This window comes from Pleurodeles waltl, chromosome 11 (genome assembly GCF_031143425.1).
Source record: "Pleurodeles waltl isolate 20211129_DDA chromosome 11, aPleWal1.hap1.20221129, whole genome shotgun sequence".
Taxonomy (NCBI): domain Eukaryota; kingdom Metazoa; phylum Chordata; class Amphibia; order Caudata; family Salamandridae; genus Pleurodeles; species Pleurodeles waltl.
This window is the reverse complement of record NC_090450.1, coordinates 539,174,964-539,202,200: the sequence shown is the minus strand read 5'-3', so window position 1 is coordinate 539,202,200 and position 27,237 is coordinate 539,174,964. Positions and strand designations below refer to the sequence as shown.

The following is a 27,237-nucleotide window of genomic DNA, read 5'->3' as shown; positions in this document are numbered from 1 at the left end:
GTAATAACAATCCTTTTATACCCCTGCAGGACCCCTACCCAATGTCACCGGACAGGAGGGTCCACACATGTCCACACCACCAACAGAAGAGGCCCACAGTGATGACAGCACCTCTGTCCAACTGGATTTAGATGACCAGCTCGGCCCGTCGGGGACCTCTGGACAGTCTGTTCTCCTCACACTGGCACAGGCCATCACAGACCTTCCCCCCTCTGGAAACACCAGCACAGCACCCACCCAGCGGGCCCATACCTTTGTCCCCAGGACACGTCAATCAGCTGTGTGTCCACCACTACAGGGAACCCAGGCTAACCCAACACCCCAACAACAACAGGGACCTGGGGGCAGTGGTAGTGGGCACACGGTCCAGGGGACAGAGGCCCAGGAACACAGGGGAACTGGAAGGGCTGCTGTGCGACAGGGGGCGGACAGGCCAAGGGAACCCACTCTCCACAAGGCCCTCTCCTCCATCATGGGAGCCTACCACCACTCCCAGGAAACGATGGCAACAGTACTGGCCAAGTTTCAGGAGACCCAGCGCCTGCAGGAGGAACAGTATATGGGCTTCAGGGAGGAACTCAGAACCATCAGCTTCACCCTGGGCACCATCGTAGGGGTGCTGAAGGAACTCGTGAACACCAGGAGGGACACTGTGGCACTACAAGGGACCCCTGACACTAGCATGGACGATGAACTGCCCACCACCTCCGCCGGCGCTAGTGGACAGGACGCCCCGCCACAGGACCACCACACCAGCACCCCATCCCCTGCAGAGGGAGAACCACCCCGCAAACGATCCCTGAGATCCAGGACAAAGACAGAGCACGATGCCAAGACCCTGCCAAGAAATGAGACCATCCTGATTGTCATCCTACTGTCCCACTTTGTCACCCTGTCAATACTTACACTGCCCAACTTCCACTTCCTATGCCCATTTGGGCAATGCACCTGTGAGACTAATAGACTGGACTCTGCCATGGACATTCCTCCGCCATCACCCCTCACCATTTCACTACCCCCTCCAATATTGAGCACTTAAATAAATACACTTAAAACACAAAACAATCTGCAGTCTGTCTGTTATTTCGAAATAGTGTATTAGCAATTACAGTGACAAAATGCTCTTTCAATTGTAATGTCAACATACCTATGTCACACAGCTCAAGTCCATGAGGAATCAAAGCAGATGTCACACAGTGGGACCCACATCTGTGAAATCGTAAGGGAAAGTGACAACTCAGTGACCATACACTGGGTGAAAACGACAGACAGTAGAGAGGTAGGAGTGTTTAAGTACATGTAGTAGGCAGGTCTGTACTCTTACGTGTGTCTCACTGGAAATATTGCTAGATCACTGAGACCCTGTTGTTCATGTCTTCTTCCTCTGCTTCCTCGTCTTCACTATCCACAGGCTCCACAGCTGCAACAACACCGCCATCTGGACCATCCTCCTGCAGAAAAGGCACCTGTCGTCGCAATGCCAAGTTATGAAGCATACAGCAGGCCACGATGATCTGGCACACCTTCTTTGGTGAGTAGAATAGGGATTCACCTGTCATATGAAGGCACCGGAACCTGGCCTTCAGGAGGCCGAAGGTCCGCTCGATCACCCTCCTAGTTCGCCCATGGGCCTCATTGTAGCGTTCCTCTGCCTTTGTCCTGGGATTCCTCACTGGGGTCAATAGCCATGACAGGTTGGGGTAACCAGAGTCACCTGCAAATGGTGAGGGACAAGTATTAGACACACACTAACCTGTATGGTAACCCCAGACCCAGACAACCATTCCCACTGTTTTGCTTCCAGGTGCTCACCTAATAGCCACACATGGTGCCTCTGGAGTTGATCCATCACATAAGGGATGCTGCTATTCCGCAGGATGTAGGCGTCATGCACTGAGCCAGGGAACTTGGCATTCACATGGGAGATGCACTGCTCTGCCAAACATACCATCTGTACATTCATAGAATGATAACTCTTCCGGTTTCTGTACACCTGTTCACTCCTGTGGGGGGGGGACCAAAGCCACATGTGTCCCATCAATGGCACCTATTATGTTGGGGATATGTCCCAGGGCATAGAAATCACCTTTCACTATAGGCAAATCCTCCACCTGAGGGAACACGATGTAGCTCTGCATGTGTTTCAGAAGGGCAGACAACACTCTGGACAATACGTTGGAAAACATAGACTGGGACATCCCTGATGCTATGGCCACTGTTGTTTGAAATGACCCACTTGCTAGGAATTGGAGCACTGACAGCACCTGCACTTGAAGCGGGATTCCTGTGGGATGGCGGATTGCTGACATCAGGTCTGGCTCCAACTGGGTACACAGTTCCTGGATTGTGGCACGTTCAAGCCTGTATGTGATTATGACATGTCGCTCCTCCATTGTCAACAGGTCCACCAACGGTCGGTACACCGGAGGATGCCGCCATCTCCTCACATGTCCCAGCGGACGGTGCCTATTAAGGACAACAGTGAGCACAGAGTCAATCAACTCAGAGGTACGTACCCACAGTTTACACAGAACACCAATCATACACAAAAGGTGGCCTGTATGTGTGTTGAGTCTAGGCCTAGGTATGTGTGACGCAGTTGGAAATGAAGCCATGTCTGCCCCTGAAATGGCGGCTGCCTGACCTCTAAAGTGGGACAATGGGATGAGAGGTAACTGCGCTGGTGTTGTACACCGTCGCGGTAGGCGGTCGAAGACCGCGGCGCAATGCTGCATTGGTTAACATTGGACCCTATGGGTCCCAGGAGCCAATGACTATGTGCGCCGGCGGTGACGGTACGCACCGCCGCGGACATGACCGCCATTTTCTATCTGTTCAATCACTCGATACCTGATCTTCGACAAGAGAGGACCTACACTGCAAGTGCTGCTGTGACCTCGGTCTGGAAGAGACAATGGCTCGAGTGTCTGGGGAAAGGGCCCCTGCCTTCACATCTGAGGAGTTGGAGAAGCTCGTGGATGGGGTCCTCCCCCAGTTCACGCTACTCTACGGTCCTCCAGACAAACAGGTAAATACACTGTGAGCATGCTGTATGGGCTATGACTGTTTGGAGTGGGGTGGATGAAAGATCGGGGGGAGATTGAGGCGTGCATGAAACGACGGTGAGTGCATGTGCATCATGGCAAGGGTAGGGATGGGGGCCAATCACTTTGACGGTGCAGTTGGTAATAACTACTCTTTTTCCCCTGTACATTTCATGTAGGTCAGCGCCCACCAGAAAAAAGATATTTGGCGTGCCATCGCCAAGGATGTACGGACCCTGGGGGTCTACCACAGACGGAGCACCCACTGCCGTAAAAGATGGGAGGACATTCGCCGCTGGAGCAAGAAGACGGCGGAGGCTCAGCTGGGGATGGCCTCCCAACGTGGGAGAGGTGCCCGTCGCACCATGACCCCCCTGATATTCCGGATCCTGGCGGTGGCGTACCCGGAGTTGGATGGGCGCTTGAGGGCATCACAGCAGACACAAGGGGATGAGTACACTCTCATTCTGCTGACTTTGAGCGCAGTGGAGTTGCCTGGGTGGGTGAGGTGGGCTGTGGGTTTCCCTAGGCCAGGGCGAGTTCCGTAGGCAAGGCCCCTCTGTAATTCAGGCCATGTGGCACCCCAGCCCACCTCTGTAGAGTGCCAAGTACACCTAGTCATGCCCCTGTGTCATCTATGTGTGCAGATGTCGTCCATAGCCTTAGTAGTTCAGGCAAACATAAGCACCACACATCCCACAGGCATTCACGCAAGCATCACACACATGCAGACACACCAACATCCACTGCCTCCACTGTGTCCCCCTCCTGCTCGTCTCCCTCCTCCCTCCCAGTGACGTCTACACTCACACCTGCATGCACTACCTCTACAGCCACTACGTCCCTCTCCAGCACACCCACCACCACACCCCGCTCACGTTCAGGCACCACCCCCACTACCATTCGCACGTCCCCTGTGTCCTCTCCCAGTGTGTCTGTGACGCCCCCTCCCAAGATACACAAATGCAGGCACACACCCACCCAACAGCCATCCACCTCACGACAGCCTCCAGCGCATGCACCTTCACCCAAAGTCACCAAATGTACACCTCCTACAACCACCACCTCTTCCTCCACTCCCAAACCCCCTCCAGCTACACGTACCAGTGTGTCCAAAAAACTTTTCCTGTCCACCCTTGACCTCTTTCCCACACCTCCCCAACCCCGTCCATCTCATAGGTCCAGAACTAGCACCTCAGCCACAACATCTCCGGGACCAGTGGTGCCTGTAGTCACCGGAATCTGGAGTGCACCAGCCACCAGGGCAGCCAGTGTGGCACAGAGCCACAGCTCAGACAGTCCCCCACCTGTGAAGCATCAGAAGTTGGCCAGTGTCCGGCGGGAGAGGGGGAAGATTCCAGCCACCAAAGCCGCTCCCAGGGGTCCCGGTGGGAGTGTGGAGTCAGCTGTGACACCTTCCAAGGTGGGGAAGGGCCACAAGAAATCTGGCAAGTCTGGGAAGAGCAGCACGGCGGAGAAGACCGCCATCATCCCCGCTGCCCAGGAGGCCACCGCCAGCACCAGCCCTGCTGCCCAGGAGGCCACCGCCAGCACCAGCCCAGCTGCCCAGGAGGCCACCGCCAGCACCAGCCCAGCTGCCCAGGAGGCCACCGCCAGCACCATCCCTGCTGCCCAGGAGGACACCGCCAGCACCAGCCCAGCTGCCCAGGAGGCCACTGCCAGCACCAGCCCAGCTGCCAAGGAGGCCACCGCCAGCACCAGCCCTGCTGCCCAGGAGGCCACCGCCAGCACCAGCCCCGTTGGGCCATGAAGGACCGCCAGCAAAAGCCCCACTGGGCCATGAAGGACCGCCAGCAAAAGCCCCATTGGGTCATGAAGGACCGCAAGCAAAAACCCTGCTGGGCCATGAAGGACCGCAAGCAAAAGCCCCGTTGGGCCATGAAGGACTGCCAGCAAAAGCCCTGTTGGGCCATGAAGGACCGCCAGCAGCTGAGACCCTGCAATGGAGACCGCCATCTCAAGCACCGCTGCACAGGGCACCGCCGTCTCAAGCACCGCTGCACAGGGCACCGCCGTCTCAAGCACCGCTGAACAGGGCACCGCCGTCTCAAGCACCGCTGGCCCATGAGCGGCAAGGGCACTGACGCAACTGAGTCCGTCACGGGGTGAATGATGCACTCTGGGCACCATGCCCCCTCCAGAACCAGTGGAGAGATACATCCACTCCCTCTGTCCTTAGCAGGATGAAGCACTCTGGGCACCATGCCCCCTCCAGAACCAGTGGAGAAGGCATCCACTTGAGAGACTGTGGCTTTGCACTCCCCAGGATTGAACAGTGGGCAGCCCACCCACTGTAGAGACTTGAGAGACTGTGGCTTTGCACTCCCCAGGATTGAACAGTGGGCAGCCCACCCACTGTAGAGACTTGAGAGACTGTGGCTTTGCACTCCCCAGGATTGAACAGTGGGCATGTGGCCCCCTCATGGATTTGTCGTCGTGCACTCAAGCGGCTGAGGTGCCCCCCTTTCCCTCCCCCTGAGGTGCCTGTTTAGTTGCTGTCTGATGCCCCTGCAGTGTTCTCTCCGTCATGGCCGGGGATCTTGTGTGGGCCTCGCCTATACCGTGTGGTCCCGATGTTCCACGGACTTTCTTAGAACACTACCTCGACTACTATGCTTGTTATGTATTATGTACATGGTGTATATATCTATTTCTGCCTACTTGCTTTTAATATATTACAATGGTTACACTCATTTTCTATTGTCTTTGCATTCTTCCGGGGGGTTTGGGGGGTGTAACTGTGATGTATTGATACGCATTAGTGTGTGTGTTGTAGTGGGTGGGGGTGGGGGTGTTGCGTGTGTGTGTCCCTGTTTTTTCCCTCCCCCCTCCCCTGTGTCGTAGGTGCAGTACGCACCGTGGTCTTTGCCGCCGGCGTTCGTGCTCCTGGTAGAGGAGCAAGAAGATGAAGGCTCGGAAAATGTGAAGCTCTGGTTCCATGGCGTCCTCGTTCCTCGTGGAGTGTGTAGAGGTGAGCGTTTTTCCTTTGGGATTCCTGTTTCCGCCATGTTTTTATCCGCGGTGAATCCGCCCCGGAAAAGGTGGCGGATTGGCCTGTCATGATAGTGTGGGTGGTACATTGTCTCCCGCCTGTCTGTTGGCGGTGACCGCCGCGCTGTTTGTTTGTACCGCCGTGGCGGTCGGAGTGTTAAAGTGGCTGTCTTTGTTGGCGGTTTCCGCCACGGTCGTGATTCCAATTTGTTTTACAGCCGGCCTGTTGGCGGTCTTACCGCCGCTTTAACACCAACCGCCAGGGTTGTAATGACCACCTATGTATCTGAATAAGGAGGTGCAAATAGTTTTGATGAAATGTAAGCCCTGCCTATCTCCAATATCAGGAGTGTTAGTAACCTTGTGAAACTCCACAGTAGCCTTAGATTGGACCAGAGGGGATGTTTCCCAATCTAACCTGCTGTTTGTGGTTAGATAGAAAGAAGGAAAATCATTTGAACACAAGCGGTTTGAGCAAAGAAATGAGTCTTTGATGGTCAATAGTAGAGTATGCTCTGATAGATCTAGAAACATGAAGAGATATACTTGACTATGACTTTACCTAGCCATGGCAGACTGGTTGCTGTCCAGTATTTATAACGGTATTTGGGGTCATCTTGTCTTTTTTAACAGGGAGTGGTTCATCTTATTTGGAGTGAATCTAAGAAGATATCTTAACTCAGTAACAAGCTTATATGTTGTAACCAAAGTTGGATAAATGGAGGAGTTATTTTATGGCAACACACTGCCTTTAAAGTACTGATGACCTTGATTAGTTGTTCTTAAGCAGCAAAGTAAATTAAGACAAACATCTATTAGGTCTGTTGTGACAATTCAGCTTCTTAGCATTTTAGGTTGGAAAAAAGTAGAGAAATTATAAGATCACTTAGGGCTTGGTTTCAAGCTGTTCAGGAAGCCGTTTAGAGTTGAGTTTGACAGGTTTGATTAATTCTTTGGGATAGCTCTAAAAGATTTTTATTTTAGACTAAAAATATCTAGCTTTAGTGGAGGCTGTGCCATAGTTATACATGAGTATAGCTGCTTATATAGTGGAAAGTGTTCTGGGTGTTTAGTTGGACCTCAATCGGCTCTACAATTTCTTGACCTCTTTTCTCTTAGAATAAAAGTCATCAAAAAAAGACACAGGTTGCACCTCTTAGTGAGTAGCTTTTTCCATTCTCTAGTAGTGATTGAAGCAACACCTTTTAATACTGCCTTTTATACCTGGGAAACAATGCATTCATACCATATTGTATAACCGTGTTACAGGAGGTGCATTTTTGTGCTTGTGATAGCTCGTAATCAGTGGCATGTCTGACAGATCTTCCTTGGGCAATCTTTGGTGGAGAGTGTGTTAGCAGAGGTGCCTGCTGCAGCTAAATGTCCAAGGGGGTAATGAAATGGCCCAATCAATCTACTTCAGTGGGGCTGAAAGATTCCACTTTAAACGTACTGTAAATAACCAAATCTAGTACCTTAAAATATTTTGCTTGAAACATGTGTGGAAATACAAGACTTGTTCCAAAATCTGTTAGGCTAAAATCTTCTGAAAGATAGTAATGTGACATTGGATATGTTACCTTAGTTGATATTAAAGTCCTCAAGACAAATGTGGCACTTCACAGTTAGGAACTCAGTCCATATCCCTAAATCCACTCACCTGTCTAAAACTTTATTTGTCCACTATGGGATGGCAAAATGTTGCTGTTGTAGTGTGACCTGACAGGCACTATAGACTAGCTCCTGTCCTTCCCCATATAATCCAAAACAAACCAGGTGGTTCAGGGCCCTCGGGGTCCCAGGACCTGAAGCTGTGGTCTCCACTGTGTGCAGCAACTGAGAGTGAACTCCCAAGTGGTTTACGAATTTAGGAAATGAATGGAGGAAGAAATGTTGACGCTCCTCCCCACCCACAAAAGAAGCAAGAAGATGCTTGCTGCACCACGTGAGAACCTGAGCACACTAGAGTAGAGGCCACAGAGAGCAGAGACATGCAGAGGCAAGTCACTGACAAAGAGGAGAGCAATGAATGGTAGCGTGAGGCGGGCAATTTGAAACCACCGTCCAGGCTTTGACATCGGAGACAGTGTGTAGATAGACTGGCTGGTGTGCAGAGAGGTGGCGTTGACTGGGGTGGAACTACATGAACGCTACAGCAGGAACTCACAATTGAAACCCGGGTACAGCCAAGGTAAGCGGTTCTCTCTGGGCAGAGAAGAATACATTGTGTGCTAGTCATGGTAAGCAGGTGAGCCCATGGCCACATGAGAAGGAGAGCTGTTGAAAGGAGAGAAGAGATCCCTTATGGGTGTTGGAGGCTCACAGAATGGACGTGCTCTCCACGCACGGCAGACCCAAATGCAGACCTAGCCTGATGAGCACACAGTTCCAAAGGACAAAGTGTGCTTGGTGGCAGATTCCAGGACTACTTCTCTCTGACAGAGTGCAGAGCAGATGCTGATACTATGCTGGGTTGGAAAAGTTGACCAACCCAGTTAGTGAGTAAGGGTAAAAGGAGACTGCTAGACAGGCCTTATAAGATGCATAATGAGGGAAGGAAACCCTCAGTGGACAGTACGGACACAATGAGTGCCGCAGCCTGACCAGGCAGTGCAAAGTAAAGTCAGCAACAGACAAAAAGGGCAGATCATGCAAACCCAAATTGAACGACTTTGGTAGCAGAACATGGGTTATAGCACCTAGAAACGAACAGGGTAGAGGCAGACCCTAGGGGGAGAACCCCACATAAAGATGAGAGTAAAATTTGATGCCCAGAGAGGAGCATGTTTTACACAGGGAGGAACATACAAATAGAGTGGATAGGAAACCGTGCAGAATTACAGCTGAAGGTGCAAAAAGGGCAGTGGTAGATTGAACTATAGGGGTGAAACAGTAGAAGCCCCAAAGTTGAAGGGAGCTGCACATTCGGACATCTACGAGAGATAGACAGTGAAACACAGGAACTGACAGCAGGGAAAGTCAACATAACAAAGTAAAAGTTACCAATAAATGTCATTGGTAAAGTCTGGCACCAAAGGCCAACACTATGGGAGCAGGGCCTATGGAAAGCACTGCAAAAACAACATCAGCCGGATGCTGCATGCCACAGAACTCCTGAACCAGCATAGAAAACAAATTGATGATATCACAGTCAACGCTAATTTACTACAAACTGACTTCAGGATGGTCAGCAAAAGAACCAGAAAAATGGAATTTACAGTAGAATACCTGAAAAAATAAGTAGCAGAACTGGAAATGACAGTCAAAATGTCAACTGGGAGAGCAAGTGAAGAAGACAGCAGGGCCGAAAACTCAAAGGCGCGGACCAAACAAAACAATCCCTGCCTCCTGGTATTCCCTGAGCATTCAAAAGGACCCTCACAGGAACCTGTCATGGAGCAATGGGCGATGAAGGTCTTCAGCTGAAAGGATTATCAAATTTCTTTTCTGTGGAGACAACACATGATACTGGTTCTGCTGCCTCCAGCAGGCGCACCAATGAGGGTGATTATAGCAAGAATATTTAATTATTGAGATAGAGAATTCTGCAACACACGAGAAAGAATGGAGAGCTGTGCTTTGAACAGCAAGTTATTAAACTCTTCTCAGACTACACCCAGAGATTACAGAAGCTAATGAAAACATTCCATGTGGCAGATCAAAAGATGAAAGCAATGGGCATCAAATACATGCTACTGTATCTAGCTAAACTATGATTTGTGTATAGAGGTAAGTTGCACTTCTCAGATACCCCAGATGAAGTGTTGGAATGCCTGGATAAGGGAGACAGCAAGCATAGCTAGAACATCAACAATGCAATGAAGAACGCTGGGGTGATAGCGGACTTCACCAGTCAAACCCACAGCAAAACACAGTTGACCCTTGGCAGAAAGACTTATGTCACCCTCCAGGATAGTTGTCAAATGCAACAGCACATGAAATGTGACCAGTGGGCAAGAGGAAGGCTCACAAATTGAGGCTCTAATGAATGTACCCATGGAGAGAGAGCCCGATAGGGAAGACTGGAATCCAGAGAACTGAAGGTGACGAGCAGGTAGAAGATCCAGGAGATGGTGAAGGGACAGTGCAATGACTGAATGATAATGAAGAAAAGTTACGGCACAGGACCTGGAAATTTCAACCAACAATACATGTTGAAGAAACAAGGTGATGGAGTACTGAAAAGTGTTGATAAGCATTAAGATCAAGGGTGGAAAGTTTGAAATTATGGCATGGATATGCATTCATTAAGTCACTCCTACAAAGCAGAGAGGGATTGCTGGGCAGGTGGTAACTTAGGAAATACGTAGACTGGAAACTGCATAGTAAATGGAATAACATGTACCAGAGGGATACCCCACCGCTTGCATGTTGAACAAAGATAGTTGAAGGTTACAGGTGCACACATATAACAACAGGGCCAAAAACTCAGACGCTCACTGGAAGTTGGACGTTGTTAGATTGAGACATCATTGATATTTTAAAGTTCAAAAGCATTAGTTAGGCAGGAGGAGGAAATAGTAGGTATTACCTGCGACGTTTAAGGCATGGGCAAAGTGGGCTCTGGCACAGGGTGCCAGCTTTTCGGGGGGCCTGATCGAGCCAGCTCTGTTCTGCAGAGTCTTGCCCTGATGACCTTGAGTAATTCTTAAGCATATTGTTTTAAATACTGTTTTCCCTTTAATTTATTTTTAATGTGGGTGGTGTGTGAGAGTCTATTACAGACATTTTGCAGCGCAATGTGTTTATGTTACATGCACCATCCATGTAAAAGTTTCTTTTAGCTTAAAACAGTACCTCACTTATGAGAAATGGGAGGGTGTCACAGAGATTATTTTCAGTGACATTAGTGGGCAACTGCTGTGTTACAATATTGAGAAAACACATCACTATACCGGAATGTTAGATGTAAACGCATTTAGAATTTGGGCAAGAGTGCCTCTGCATGGTCAGTGACCTCGCCATAGAGGGCATGAAAGAGCTGAAATTGGATCATAAATTCAATAATGTCCCGAACAGGGCCCCCAAAAATGTGTTTCGCCCAGGCCCCCCAGAATCCTTCAAATGTCCCTAGGTATTACTGACTTGAAGGATTATCACACACGTGCAGGAACAGAGGCACAGCCAATACAATAAGCACTGAGGAAGGAACATGAAAAACGGGGAATGCTATTAGAAGGTTAAAATGGTAAATATGACTAAGATACTTACCTGGAACATCCTGGGTCCCAACAACTTTACTAAAAGGCATACAGTCTAGCCATTCCACAAGGGATATTGAATTGGTATAGCATGTCTGCCTTACAGACACCAGCTCCATTGGGAAGGAGACAGATCAAATAGACTCCTAGAATGACTGCTTTATACCGGGAAACCTGTAACATTTAGAATAATGCTCCCACAGGCGGGAGAGAACTGGCAAGCCACTCACAAGGGTATCAATGAAGTGTTTTGTATGCACTTTGAACTAATATATGAATTTATGACCGACCTAAATTAACAGAAGAATAAAGGGAAGGATTGGAGGCTCCAATCATGAAGGAACCTTTAGTGAAAGCTATAAAAGAGATGCACTGTTGCAAGACACCGGGCAGTGAGAGTTTCCTGGCAGAGCTATATCATTGTTGGCCTGGGTGGCTCTCTAAGTTGTTTCTGGAGGTATATCAGGAAGCCTAGGGAATAGGGGAGTTGCCAGGCAACATGAGAAAGGGGATCATCACGATGATCCCGAAGCCAGATAAGAAAATAAAAGGGCCTGGACCATACAGACCACTCTCAATGGTAAAAACAGACACCAGGAAATTGAGTAAAGTACTGGCGCACAGACTATATTGATATTTACATTGATATTGAGTAGTGGGCACGCTAGGGTACGAGAACTCAGATGAAACTGCCAAAACCCGAGATGGCTCACACACATAATGCACTTCCTGCTGTCAGAGCAACAGTATGCTGTCTCAGCTTTAGACAAAAGTAAAGCGACCAACATCCTTGATTGGCAGTACAGCATGGGCTCTGACCCAGTCTTTTTTGGATGGGTTAAAGTACTGTGCATGAGGTCCCTAGCCAGGGTGAAGAGTGCCACCACGATATTGGGGAGATGGGAGATAGAAAGAGGATGAAAAGGAGGTGCCTAGTCTTGCCACTGCTCTTCAAAATGCTGGTTGAGCTTCTCGGGTGCAGACTGTGCCCAAAGCTCAAGAACTGGAGACCTAGGATAGGCAGCACCACACACAGGTGGTCATTCCAAGTTTGGCGGGCGGCGGTCAAAAGACCGCAGGGGCCATTCAGACTTTCCCGCTGGGCCGGCGCCCGCCGGCCCAGCGGGAAAGGCCCTGCAACACAGAAGCCGGCTCCGAATGGAGCCGGCGGTGTTGCAGGGGTGCGACGGGTGCAGTTGCACCCGTCGCGATTTTCACTGTCTGCTATGCAGACAGTGAAAATCATGCTGGGGCCCTGTTAGGGGGCCCCTGCACTACCCATGCCAGTGGCATGGGCAGTGCAGGGGCCCCCAGGGGCCCCACGACACCCGTTCCCGCCATCCTGTTCCTGGTGGAAAAAACCGCCAGAAACAGGCTGGCGGGAAGGGGGTCGGAATCCCCATAGGTTCAGCCCAGCCAGGGGAAATCCGGCGGGAAACCGCCGGATCCCCTTTTCTGACCGCGGCTTTACCGCCGCGGTCAGAATGGGCAGAAAAGCACCGCCAGCCTGTTGGCAGTGCTTTCCGTCGTTCACAGCCCTGGCGGGTTTTACCGCCAGGGTCGGAATGACCCTCATAGTGTCCATGTACATGGCAACACACACAAGTACCTGCGGCAACCCTAAGAATAAATGCCAGCACTATCAGAGGAAGTTGAACTCTTCAGAGTGGTGTCAGGCGAGGACAAAGTGCGAGAAGACATTGATGTTCTTGATGAGAAGCCTGACTAAACTCGCCCAGATGTGGGCATCAGCTGGAAACTTAAAATATAATGGGCCATATGTACAAATAATTTTTCTGGTTGCAAACAGCCCAATTCTCAGAACCGGGCCATTTGCGACCAGAAAAATGCTTTTTCTAATGTACAAAAGGAAAAATAAGATTCAGTAATTTGTTACCAAATCGCATTTTGCATTTGTGATTTGGTATTTGGAATGGGTGTGTTTAGGGCGTCCCTTCCAAATACTGAATAGAATCAGTACGGTATATTTTGCAACTAAATTTTGGTCATAAAACAGTAATACTTTTACCAGCTTAAAACTAGTGATAACCCATTCGCAAATTGGAAGAAGCCCCCGAGTGACCCCTTCCCCTTTGAGAAAGTAAAAGATCATATGTTTTAAGAGCAGGCAGTGGTACCAGAGACCACTGCCTACTCTTGAAAAATTAAACTGTAAAGTTTTTTTTTTTTTTTTTAAACGCATCCTGTTTTCCTTTCAGAAAAATGGGCTGCATTTTTTAAAAAAAGATTGCTTTTTTAAAAAAGCAATCACACATATGGTGTTCTGCTGACCCCACAGGCCACAATCCATGTGATGGCTGCGATTCCTAAGGGGTCGCAACTTTCGACCTACTTCATTAATACGTAGGTTTATTTGTGACCCAAATCAAATCAAATCAAATCATTAACATTTATAAAGCGCGCTACTCACCCGTGCGGGTCTCAAGGCGCTAGGGGAAAAAGGGGGGGTTTATCGCTGTTCGAACAGCCAGGTCTTTAGGAGTCTCCGGAAAGCGGAGTGGTCCTGGGTGGTCCTGAGGCTGGTGGGGAGGGAGTTCCAGATCTTGGCCGCCAGGAAGGAGAAAGATCTCCCACCCGCCGTGGAGCGGCGGATGCGAGGGACAGGAGCGAGTGCGAGGCCAGAGGAGCGGAGGAGGCGGGTGGGGACGTAGAAACTGAGGCGTCTGTTGAGGTATTCCGGTCCCTTGTCGTAGAGGGCTTTGTGTGCGTGGGTGAGAAGTCGGAAGGTGATCCTTTTGCTGACAGGGAGCCAATGCAGGTGTCTCAGGTGTGCGGAGATGTGGCTGCTGCGGGGTATGTCGAGGATGAGGCGGGCCGAGGCGTTTTGAATGCGTTGCAGGCGATTTTGGAGTTTGGCTGTGGTCCCGGCGTAGAGGGTGTTGCCGTAGTCGAGGCGGCTCGTGACGAGGGCGTAGGTCACGGTTTTTCTGGTGTCGGCGGGGATCCAGCAGAAGATCTTGCGGAGCATGCGGAGGGTGAGGAAGCAGGCGAAGGACACGGCGTTGACTTGCTTGGTCATGGTGAGAAGAGGGTCCAAGATGAAGCCGAGGTTGCGGGCGTGGTCTGTGGGGGTCGGTGCGGTGCCGAGGGCCGTGGGCCACCAGGAGTCGTCCCAGGCGGACGGGGTGTTGCCGAGGATGAGGACTTCGTTTTTTCAGAGTTCAGCTTTAGGCGGCTGAGCCTCATCCAATCTGCGACATCCTTCATACCCTCTTGTAGGTTGGTCTTGGCGCTGGTGGGGTCCTTGGTGAGGGAGAGTATAAGTTGGGTGTCGTCGGCGTAGGAGGTGATGATGATGTCATGCTTGCGTACGATGTTGGCGAGGGGGCTCATGTAGACATTGAAGAGTGTCGGGCTGAGTGATGAGCCTTGGGGTACGCCGCAGATGATCTCGGTGGGTTCTGAGCGAAACGGAGGGAGGTAAACTCTTTGGGAACGGTTTGAGAGGAAGGAGGCGATCCAGTCCAGGGCTTGGCCTTGGATCCCGGTGGAGCGGAGGCGGGTGATTAGGGTGCGGTGACAGATGGTGTCAAAGGCAGCCGAGAGGTCGAGCAGAATGAGGGCGACTGTTTTACCGTTGTCCATCAGGGTTCTGATGTCGTCAGTGACTGAGATGAGGGCGGTTTCAGTGCTGTGGTTGGTTCGGAATCAGGTTGTTGTCTTCCAGGAAGGTGGTCAGCTGTTTGTTGACGGTCTTCTCTATTACTTTGGCTGGGAAAGGCAGAAGAGAGATGGGGCGGAAGTTTTTTAGGTCGCTCGGGTCAGCCGTAGGTTTCTTTAGTAGGGCGTTGACTTCGGCGTGTTTCCAGCATTCGGGGAAGGTAGCAGAAGAAAAAGAAGAGTTGATGACGGTCTGGAGGTGCGGGCGATGATGTCGTCGGCTTTGTTAAAGATGAAGTGCGGGCAGGGGTCCGAAGGGGCGCCGGAGTGGATAGAGTTCATGATGGATTTGGTTTCTTCCGTGTTGATGTGGGACCAGTTGTTGAGGGTGATGGCCGTGGATGCCGGTTCGGTGGTGTATGGATGGGTCTGGTGTCCGAAGCTGTCGTGGAGGTCGCTAATCTTGCGATGGAAGAAAGTGGCGAGGGATTCGCACAGATCCTGTGAGGGCGTGACGGCGTTGGCGTTGGCGCTGGGGTTGGAGAACTCCTTGACGATGCTGAAAAGTTCTCTGCTGTTGTGTCTGTTTTTGTCCAGTCTGTCGGTGAAAAAGTTCCTTTTGGCAGCGCGGATCAGGTGGTGGTGTTCGCGGGTAGCGTTCTTGAGGGCGGTCATGTTGTCAGCGGTGCGGTCCTTGCGCCAGGCTTTCTCAAGGGCGCGACAAGTTTTCTTTGATTCTTTGAGGGTGTCAGAGAACCAGAGAGGTTTTTTGGTGTTGGTCTGTCGATGCGTGCGTTTGAGGGGAGCAAGGATGTCTGCGCAGTTGGAGATCCAGTTTGTGAGGTTGAGGGCTGCGTCGTTGGGGTCGTTGGGGTCGGTGGTGAGGGTGGGTTGGTTGGCGGCGAGTGCGGAGAAGAGTTGCTCTTCGGGGATCTTGTTCCACTGTCGACGAGGGATGGGTTGGGTGCGGAGGTGGCGGGTCTCGCGTCGGAATGTGAAGTGGACGCAGCTGTGGTCGGTCCAGTGTAGAGCGGAGGCGTGGCTGAAGAAGACGTGTTTGCTGGCGGAGAAGATGGGGGTCAAGCGTGTGTCCGGCGATGTGGGTGGCGGTGTTCACCAGTTGTTTGATGCCGAGGTTGGCGAGGTTGTCGAGCAGGGTGGTGGTGTTGGGGTCGTTGTTTTGTTCCAGATGGAAGTTGAGGTCACCTAGGAGGATGTAGTCCGGCGAGGCGAGGGCGTGCGGGGAGATGAAGTCGGCGATGGCGTCGCTGAAAGGGGCGCGTGGCCCGGGAGGACGGTAGACGAGGGATCCTCTGAGGGTGGTCCTCGGATCGGTGCGAATCTGAAAATGCAGGTGTTCAGCAGCGAGAGGGGTGTCTTCGGTGGAGGTGGTGACGCTGATGGAGTCTTTGAAGACGATGGCGATACCTCCTCCAACCTGGTTGGTGCGGTCTTTTCTGGAGATCTTGTAGCCTTCGGGGATGGCAGTGGCGATGTCAGGGGCCGAGGAGGCGTTCATCCAGGTCTCCGTGATGAAGGCGACGTCCGGTGCTATGGAGTCCAGGAGGTCCCAGAGTTCAATGGCGTGTTTGTGGACGGAGCGAGCGTTGACTAGGATGCACTTGAGGTGGTTGATGGCGCGTGGGCTTGTGGTCGTGGTTGTTGCGTGGTGGAAGGTGCGTTTGCAGGATTTGCAGGCGAAGGGTCCATGGGTGCGTTTGGGGTGAGCTTGGAAGCAGGTGTTGGAGCGTCCTGGGTTGAGGGCGTGGAGGGTGGTGGGGTCGTAGCGGGTCAGCGGGGCTTGGGGGAGCTGGGCACCAGGGGTCGTGGCGCTGGGCGCGGGCCTGGCGCGGACGGGCGCAGACGGGCTTGCCTCTGGCGCGCCCGCTGCGCAGTCGCGCAGCGGCCGCCATATGAGGTAGGAGGGGGGGAGGGGTCAGGTGGGGGCGAATGGGAGCTGGGGGGCGGGGGCGTGCAGGAGGTCGCGGCGGGAAAGCGCGAGGGAGGGGGGGGACAGGTAGAGTGAGAAGAGCTGGGGGAGGGGGGTTTAAGGGTGGAGGGGGGTGAGTGTTAGGAGGTTTAGGAGATAAGGGAGAAAGATAGGAGTAGGGTTGAGAAGATAGGGGAGGGGGGGTTGTAGAGGTGGGTGAGGGTGAGAGGTAGAGTGAGAGGATAGGAAGATAGGTAATAGAGGGGGTGAGGGAGGGGGGAGAGATAGAGAAAATAGATAGGGAAATAGATAGAGAGATAGGAGGAGGTAGAGAGTGAGGGAGTTAGATAGTGGGATAGAGAGATAGAGAGATAGGTAGATAGGAGGAGTGAGGGAGGTAGATAGTGAACGGGTTAGATTGAAGAGATAGAGAGGGGGATGCGAGTGGGGGAGGGGGATGAGGCAGGAGCAGGAGGGCAGGCGCGGGGAGAAGAGGACGGAGGAGGCAGAAGAGCCGAAGACAAGAAGAACAGAAGACAAGAAGAACAGAAGAACAGAAGACCGGAAGGAGAGAAGAAAGGAAGATCAGAAGACCGGAAGGAGAGAAGAAAGGAAGACCGGAAGAACACAGAAGAACATAGAAGAACACAGAAGAACACAGAAGAACACAGAAGAAGATACAGAAAAACGAAGAACAGAGGGCAGAAGACCACAGAAGAAGATGAGGAAGAAGAGAAGAAGAGTGAAGACGGGGGAGATTACAGACGAGGAGCGAGGAGGAAGAACAGAGAAGAAGAAAAGAAGCAGGAGAGAGGGTGAGTAGCGCGGGGCAGAGCGAGGGGCTGGGAGGGGGGGTACTTACTGTGAGGTGGGTCTCAGGAACTCAGGAACCTGGAGGAGCTGCAGCGGCAGGGGGAGCGACCTACCCTTGGGTCAAGGGTCGCTACCACTGTCGCGCAGCGGCCGCCATATGAGGTAGGAGGGGGGGGAGGGGTCAGTTGGGGGCGAATGGGAGCTGGGGGGCGGGGGCGTGCAGGAGGTCGCGGCGGGAAAGCGCGAGGGAGGGGGGACAGGTAGAGTGAGAAGAGCTGGGGGAGGGGGGTTTAAGGGTGGAGGGGGGTGAGTATTAGGAGGTTTAGGAGATAAGGGAGAAAGATAGGAGTAGGGTTGAGAAGATAGGGGACGGGGGGTTGTAGAGGTGGGTGAGAGGTAGAGTGAGAGGATAGGAAGATAGGTAATAGAGGGGGTGAGGGAGGGGGAAGAGATAGAGAAATAGATAGAGAAAATAGATAGGGAAATCGATAGATAGGGAAATAGATAGAGAGAGAAATAGATAGAGAGATAGGAAGATAGGAGGAGGTGGAGAGTGAGGGAGTTAGATAGTGGGATAGAGAGATAGAGAGATAGGTAGATAGGAGGAGTGAGGGAGGTAGATAGTGAACGGGTTAGATAGGAGAGATAGAGAGGGGGATGCGAGTGGGGGAGGGGGATGAGGCAGGAGCAGGAGGGCAGGCGCGGGGAGAAGAGGACGGAGGAGGCAGAAGAGCCGAAGACAAGAAGAACAGAAGACAAGAAGAACAGAAGAACAGAAGACCGGAAGGAGAGAAGAAAGGAAGATCAGAAGACCGGAAGGAGAGAAGAAAGGAAGACCGGAAGAACACAGAAGAACACAGAAGAACACAGAAGAAGATACAGAAAAACGAAGAACAGAGGGCAGAAGACCACAGAAGAAGATGAGGAAGAAGAGTGAAGACGGGGGAAAGAAGAGTACAGAAGAAGATTACAGACGAGGAGCGAGGAGGAAGAACAGAAGAACAGAGAAGAAGAAAAGAAGCAGGAGAGAGGGTGAGTAGCGCGGGCAGAGCGAGGGGCTGGGAGGGGGGGGGTACTTACTGTGAAGTGGGTCTCAGGAACTCAGGAACCTGGAGGAGCTGCAGCGGCAGGGGGAGCGACCTACCCTTGGGTCAAGGGTCGCTACCACTGTCGCGCAGCGGCCGCCATATGAGGTAGGGGGGGGGGAGGGGTCAGGTGGGGGCGAATGGGAGCTGAGGGGCGGGTGCGTGCAGGAGGTCGTGGCGGGAAAGCACGAGGGAGGGGGGGACAGGTAGAGTGAGAAGAGCTGGGGGAGGGGGGTTGGAGGGGGGTGAGTGTTAGGAGGTTTAGGAGATAAGGGAGAAAGATAGGAGTAGGGTTGAGAAGATAGGGGAGGGGGGGTTGTAGAGGTGGGTGAGGGTGAGAGGTAGAGTGAGAGGATAGGAAGATAGGTAATAGAGGGGGTGAGGGAGGTGGGAGAGATAGAGAAATAGATAGAGAAATAGATAGAGAAAATAGATAGGGAAATCGATAGATAGGGAAATCGATAGATAGGGAAATAGATAGAGAGATAGGAAGATAGGAGGAGGTGGAGAGTGAGGGAGTTAGATAGTGGGATAGAGAGATAGGTAGATAGGAGGAGTGAGGGAGGTAGATAGTGAACGGGTTAGATAGGAGAGATAGAGAGGGGGATGCGAGTGGGGGAGGGGGATGAGGCAGGAGCAGGAGGGCAGGCGCGGGGAGAAGAGGACGGAGGAGGCAGAAGAGCCGAAGACAAGAAGAACAGAAGACAAGAAGAACAGAAGACCGGAAGGAGAGAAGAAAGGAAGATCAGAAGACCGGAAGGAGAGAAGAAAGGAAGACCGGAAGAACACAGAAGAACACAGAAGAACACAGAAGAAGATACAGAAAAACGAAGAACAGAGGGCAGAAGACCACAGAAGAAGATGAGGAAGAAGAGTGAAGACGGGGGAAAGAAGAGTACAGAAGAAGATTACAGACGAGGAGCGAGGAGGAAGAACAGAAGAACAGAGAAGAAGAAAAGAAGCAGGAGAGAGGGTGAGTAGCGCGGGCAGAGCGAGGGGCTGGGAGGGGGGGGGTACTTACTGTGAAGTGGGTCTCAGGAACTCAGGAACTCAGGAACCTGGAGGAGCTGCAGCGGCAGGGGAAGCGACCTACCCTTGGGTCAAGGGTCGCTACCACTGTCGCGCAGCGGCCGCCATATGAGGTAGGGGGGGGAGGGGTCAGGTGGGGGCGAATGGGAGCTGGGGGGCGGGGGCGTGCAGGAGGTCGCGGCGGGAAAGCGCGAGGGAGGGGGGACAGGTAGAGTGAGAAGAGCTGGGGGAGGGGGGTTTAAGGGTGGAGGGGGGTGAGTGTTAGGAGGTTTAGGAGATAAGGGAGAAAGATAGGAGTAGGGTTGAGAAGATAGGGGAGGGGGGTTGTAGAGGTGGGTGAGGGTGAGCGGTAGAGTGAGAGGATAGGAAGATAGGTAATAGAGGGGGTGAGGGAGGGGGGAGAGATAGAGAAATAGAGAAATAGATAGAGTAATAGATAGAGAAAATAGATAGAGTAAATAGATAGGGAAATCGATAGAGAGATAGGAAGATAGGAGGAGGTGGAGAGTGAGGGAGTTAGATAGTGGGATAGAGAGATAGAGAGATAGGTAGATAGGAGGAGTGAGGGAGGTAGATAGTGAACGGGTTAGATAGGAGAGATAGAGAGGGGGATGCGAGTGGGGAAGGGGGATGAGGCAGGAGCAGGAGGGCAGGCGCGGGGAGAAGAGGACGGAGGAGGCAGAAGAGCCGAAGACAAGAAGAACAGAAGACCGGAAGGAGAGAAGAAAGGAAGATCAGAAGACCGGAAGGAGAGAAGAAAGGAAGACCGGAAGAACACAGAAGAACACAGAAGAAGATACAGAAAAACGAAGAACAGAGGGCAGAAGACCACAGAAGAAGATGAGGAAGAAGAGAAGAAGAGTGAAGACGGGGGAAAGAAGAGTACAGAAGAAGATTACAGACGAGGAGCGGGGAGGAAGAACAGAAGAACAGAGAAGAAGAAAAGAAGCAGGAGCAGGAGAGAGGGTGAGTAGCGCGGGGCAGAGCGAGGGGCTGGGAGGGGGGGGGTACTTACTGTGAGGTGGGTCTCAGGAACTCAGGAACCTGGAGGAGCTGCAGCGGCAGGGGGAGCGACCTACCCTTGGGTCAAGGGTCGCTACCACTGTCGCGCAGCGGCCGCCATATGGGGTAGGAGCTAATGAATTGCTAATGAAACTCAAAAGAGATTCATACTTTGGAAATAGGATTCCTAATTGTGATTCACAGGAAATCGCAATTAGTAAATCCCTATATTTCACTTTTCATACATCCATGCCATAATTACTATTGAGGTGGTGAATAAGCAAGAGAAACTGTTGGCTTACAGTATAGGAAGTGTACGTAGTCGATAGATTTGAAAATCTTGTGAACTCTTGGAATACCTGACAATTAGCAGTGGTGGGTCAAATTACATTTTTCACCTTGGTTTTCCTCCCTAGCCACCTATCCTATGCAAAACTAAAAATTTCCCATACCTCCCTATATATTTGAAGAACTCGACAGGCTACTGGTGTCACTGGCCTATAAACACTAAAGACAAATTGGAAAGTGGCGACCCGGAGCTCCCGAATTTGGAAATGTATTATATGGCAGTGCAATTACATAATGTGGTGCCGTGGCTACAGGAAGGAGAACATTCGGAAAAAGACTAATAAAAGAGCATGTGGCACAACGTTATTGTTGGAGCTTCTTATGATAACATGATCCCAGCAAGTGTGCCTAACTTAGTTAGACAAATAGGTAACATATAGGAAAAATAAGTTTAAAAAAAGGTCATGAAGAGTCCACCCTACGTCCTGGACATGGACGTGGAGTACTTGCAGCCAGTTAGAGAAATTAGTAAAACCCTGTCAGTAATACAGGGGGAAAAGGGGGCTGCAGAGTGATGGGGAGACCATTTCATCACATTTGAATAAGCAGCGTACAGGAGAGCTTTGGAGTCAGACCTTGACAATGTTTACTGTATGCTAAACTGACTCAGATAGCAAGGGAAATCTGGATAGACTGCGCAAAAGCATGCAGGTCTACAAACAAGATGGCTGAAATTATCGAAAAAAGTTAGCGGCAGATGAAATAAGGACTTGCCTTGTCCTTATGTGATGCAAGTTGGCACAAAGCAACGTAAATCCCTAACTGGGATTTACTAAACCAAGCAAAGCAACTTTGCCACTGCATGGCTTTCTGTAGTTTAGTAAATACAAAGTAAGCCATAACAGCGCATTCCGCTGCCTTGTGTTACTTTGTGTCGGATAAGCATTACATGGGTGGAGCATGAGCGTTCCCATGCATCCACCCATGTATTTAGACGCAAACCCAGATCTGTAAACCTGGGTTTGCACCGAAATGCTGTGCCTCCCCGACATAGGTGTAATCAGGAGAAATATCTTTAATTCTTCTTGTTAATTCCCCTTTCCACGTGTGAATATGCCTCTCTGGCTTGTTTTTGTGCCAGAAGGTGTCCCTTCCTGCACAAAAACAATCCTGCTCACAATGCATACACCCTTGCACTATGGTGTTAGGGTATCTGCGTTGGCGCTATGCAGCACTGAGCGTGCCAGTGAAAGACGAAATCAGAAACGCTCCATCTCTTTGTAAGTATGGAGCATTTCTGCTCTCTCCCTTTCAGGCAGTAAAAGTCACTTGACACCTCTAAACATGGGGAAGATTGACCTGGAGAGCACATGTTAATGCCCAAGGTGCGGAGAGGCAGATACCAACTTAGACATATGATATGGACATGCGGAATTATAGCGAAATACTGGAAGGCAGTCATGACTCACTACATCCCATAATGGAGAGCATCCCACATTTAACTGATAAAGAGTTCTTGCTATGGGCAGTCCTGTGACATAGTGATTACAGCTGACAAGGTGTCAGTCAGCTGTATGAGGTAACATAGAATGTCGAGTATACAATTTGCTTCAAAGAATAAGGCAATTGTTACCAGCTCTCGTTGGAAGAGGTGCTCTAACAAAGGACTGCACCATTGCCCACATCTTATGTCTTTTGAGGATTAAAGTACATGTTACAAGTCCCAAACCGAAGGGTAATAAAATGAGAGGGAGTTTTATAGCTTTTGTTATAATCCTGGCTAAGCTCCACATATCCTTATAAGGGCAGCACCTTTGGAGCTCAATGATTGAAGTCTGGGAAGCAGACCTCACTAAATGAGTAGCAGCAGAGGAGATGCACATTAGAGATACTAGAACAAACAAGAGTTTGGTGGAAGATTTGAAGATATTGATGACAATGATACAGAAATTAACAGAATTGTGAGAGCTACACAGTAAGCAGCGTGGAGATCGGGACATGGAAGGCGGAAGACACAAGAGACAATGGTGGCAGGATAAGCTTACAGCCGAGATAATTGTCCCCCTTCCCAATTTAGATGCGGGGTTGACCATTGGTTTAATCAAGGGGGAGACTACTCCATCTCCGCCATCAACAAATCCCTCTGACGGCCCTGTGGAGTAAGCGCCATCGGAGGCAGACCTATAATTCTGCCCATATAATTTAGATGTGTGGAATTAGAGGTCAGTTTTCAGTGCCCTCACGGCAAGAAAGATCCTAGACGAAAGGAGCAGTGAAAACTGCTAAATGCTCCCCTCACTATGGAAAAGGACTCCCGTGGCGAGAGGGGGGCACTTTCTTTTTTTATTTTCAAAAAGAAAATATTGTTTTGGGATTACCTTTTTGAAAATAAAAAGAGAAAAATGTTTGGTGCGAGACATCGTCATGTTGATGGCGCTCTGCATCACCCAGTGAAATGCATTGACACGAACAGCCGTGACGGTGGTTCCTGGCAATGCTTTTAAATTACTACCATCTAGACAGTCATAAATAAATTTGGCGGGCGGTCCCTCCACCAAGGCGATGAAGTAATTGACTCCATCGCCCAGGCAGAGCAATGCTGGATACGGAGTGCAGAACATTAAAATTAAACTGTGAAGGTATGTATTGCTCAGTGCCAAGATTGTGAAGTTCTCTGAGGTCAAAGTAACTGGTTTGGTACAACTAATTTTTTTGAAGTTGGACAAGATGATAAATAAACTATTTTAAAAATGTGTTGCTGTTCTGGTCGCATGAACATGAAAAACTCTCTCCGTCCAAAAGGGAGAAGAAAAGAGCTTAGAAACATACAGGAGAACTCCTAAAACTTTCCTTTAGCCAGTGATATTGTACCTGTCACTAATCTCCATTAACGCAATCTCAGAAAGCACTTCATTCCCCCAGAAGACCTCTCCCTCTACTCAGTCAGCAGTAATATAAGGTACTCACTATTCAAAAGATAACCAGTAGGTAGAGGTTGTTAACTTTGTATATCATGCTTCACACATTTCTGCTATCGATTGTTCTTCTTGTCTGTTCATCTCTTTATATCACTCTTTTTCTTCGCCTTGGCCCTAGCTGCTCCCAGGTTACTGGGCCCTTTCCAGTACTAGGTGAACAAACATTTGCTCCCCAGCGTAGGGATCTACCGGGGTAGTCTAAGCACACTGTTTGGCTTAATCCTTCTGGACATTTGGTGTGAATCGATGCTGTCCCTGGGAGACAGTGAGCCTGATTTCGAGTTTTCGGAAGGGTTACTCCGTCCCAACGGTGACGGATAACAGTCCGCCGAAATCTAAATCCCATAGGATACAGTGCATTTATATTTCGAGGACGGGATATCCGTCACCGTCGTGACGGAGTAACCTCTCTGCCAAACTCTCAATCAAGCACAGTGTTTTTTATTGTGGTATGTTGTGTAGCTGCCACCTGAAATGCGTTTCCATATTCATTTTTCGGTCTACCTCTGTAAATATTATTCTCTGCATCCTAGGTGTACCGTAAGGCACTGGCCCCATTTGAGCATTATTTTTGCTCTGGTCTGTAAGTGTGTCTGCAGGTTTGTAATCTTTTATCCTATTTAAGTACCTGCTAGTTTTCGCACCTGTATGTGTTTGTGGTACAGCTTACTGTCATTACAGTGCTCTGTGTAATTTTACCCCTCGGTTGCTGGAATCTTGCTCCAATGTTGTTAGCCTTTTGTCAGTGTATGGATACCTCACCATGTCCGGTTTAAGGGCACCTTTTGTGTGACACAGATTCGGTGAACTATGCCTGCAGCCTGTGCTGTTTTTGTTGTTTTACATTGTTTCGGTGCAGCTGCAAAACCCGTGTCCCTTATAAAAGTTTGTTTCAGTGTACTAAAAACCTCCTCCACGTACATGCACCTGAGTGCGAGTTGTACCTTTGTGGGACAAACTTTAGTGAAGGTTGGCGTTCTTATTTGTTTATACAGTGCATTACCCTATTGTGTCCTTAACTTTTCCCCATGCCTGTCATTACCCTTTGTTACCCAGAGCCCCTTATGCTGTTGCATATGTAATCCTTATCCGGAGAATTGTCAATTCAATATACAGTAGTCTGCCTTTGCCATCAGTGCGCGCTCCGGTTTCTGCCCTACAGAAGAGTCAGTGCATTGGTTTGTAGTGTGCGTCTTGTATCTTCACCAGAGCATGGCATACAAACATCCCTGATACTGTGCCTGCTCATTTATCAAACTAGATCACACAGGGCTGGCCATGATCATTGGAGCGTGTTTGTGGTTCGCACTGGCTCCAAGAACCTGCAAGGGGATAGCTCACACAATATGGATTAAGAGTATCAGTTAGATCAACAAATTCTCCTTAGTGATATGTAAAAAACATGCTCACCACCGGTGCAAAATTCCACTGTTTCACTCCAGCCTGAGACGGTGTATTCGCCATCACTTTGCTTCACTGCAGTCTGTACAGCCACTGTGTACTCCGTCCTTGGGCTCAGGAACCAGTGGCCTCGAACGGTCATGGGCAGAGGAACGGCTTTCGCCACAAGCTTTGTGGGAACGTCCTGTGTGCAAAAGACAGAAAATCCAGAAAGTATCAGTCATAGAAGGCATGAAGTGGACCAGAAGAATCTCACCATACCTCTATCCTTACCATTGTAATCAGCATCAAAGTGCATTAAAAAAAGTATGGGGACTGTGATGCTGCATGCAGTGAGGACGGGGTCAGTGAGTGTGGGGGTAGGGTCAAAAGTGTGGTTATAAAAATAAAATATTCTGTACGTTTTTTAGGGTTTTCACCATGAGGAAGCTACATATAACATAATATGCAGCTTAAATGAAAAAATAAATACAAAAAGTTGTTACTCATTGAGAAATGCACTATAGTGCATTATGAAACCTCTATTAGTTAATGCACTGTACAGGTCTGTGTGTAACCATAGAGCCACAGGATGAAGTCTTGGTTGGTGCAGTGGAGAAAAATGACAGGATTCTTAGCGCTACGAGGTCACAGCCAGTGACAGAAAGCACTGTGAATATGTAATACATTATTTTAAACTTAGACTGCCACAAAATGTTTAAAACAAAATGGTGCTTCTAAAATATAGATTTTAGTAATACCCAGAGTGTACTAATGCATTTTTTACATTACTGTCCCTTCAACACTTCCAGGTGTAGTAAGCGCCAAACAGCTCAGTTGTTAACTCTGCACTACCACTCAAAAAGAATAAATCTTTGTCATCACAAAACTTCAAGTGTTTAGGTCAATTAAAGCCAGTACCTACTGCCAAACAGCCTTTACATTTGCAGATTAACTCGTTGTGTACATTTCAATTTTTTCAGGCAAGCACGCACCTTGGCAGGAAGGATTCTTTGCCTGAGGTGTCCGCCCTGCTTTGGTTTCACAGCACAGGACACTCACTGAATGACACTGCAGCTGAGGCATTTAGTCCTGAGATGGTTGTGTTTTTGCAAGAAGTCGGAGAACTGTGTTTCATAAATCCTAAAAATATGGGCACATCGTGCCCCTCTGATCCCACTCACTTCGACTACTGAATGTAATTACAATTTGAAATTGTATGTATGTAGTGTTACAACCCTGACAAGCAGTGGTTGAAGTACATTAAAAAAAAGTATGGGAACTGTTATGCTGCGTGCAATGGGGTGGGGTCAGTGAGCTGGGGGCGGGATCAAAGGTGTGGCTAAAAAACAAAATATTCTGTACGTTTTGTTGGTCTTTCACTGTCAGACACCTACATATAAAATAACACACAGCTTAAATGAAAAATACATTTACAAAAGTTGTTAACTCATTGGGAAATGCACTATAGTACATTATGAAACCTCTATTAGGTAATGCACTGCAGAGGTCTGTGTGTAACCGGAGTGCCACAGAATTAAATCTTTGTTGGTGCAGTGGAGAAAAGTGATTTGTGTATTGTTGGTGCAACGAGGTCAGAGCCTGTGTGAATATGTAAGCCATTATTTATTTATTTTAAAATGTATTTATTGTATTATACCAACAGTGACAAAAAAGAAGTTACAATTATATGTGAGATTACCAAAGTTCTCAATTATTTCCATGTTTCAATATTGCTCCCTGTTAAATTTGCATGTTAACGATACCAATACCATTTGTTTATTTAGGCGAGGAGTTTGGAAACATTATACACGCAGCGATCACTATATGGCTTATAACATATGGCAGAAAACA

At 49.7% G+C, this 27,237-nt stretch overlaps 1 protein-coding gene across 3 annotated transcripts in view; it reads right to left on the bottom strand.

The window, feature by feature from the left end:
• The window catches only part of PHYHIP (phytanoyl-CoA 2-hydroxylase interacting protein), a 266,939-nt gene that overhangs the window by 62,463 nt on the left and 177,239 nt on the right, over positions 1–27,237 (bottom strand). For all 3 annotated transcript variants that reach the window (XM_069213960.1, XM_069213958.1, XM_069213959.1), the window contains exon 3: positions 25,414–25,588. In XM_069213960.1, the coding sequence (XP_069070061.1) occupies positions 25,414–25,588 (175 nt within the window). The remainder of the gene's footprint in view (positions 1–25,413; positions 25,589–27,237) is intronic.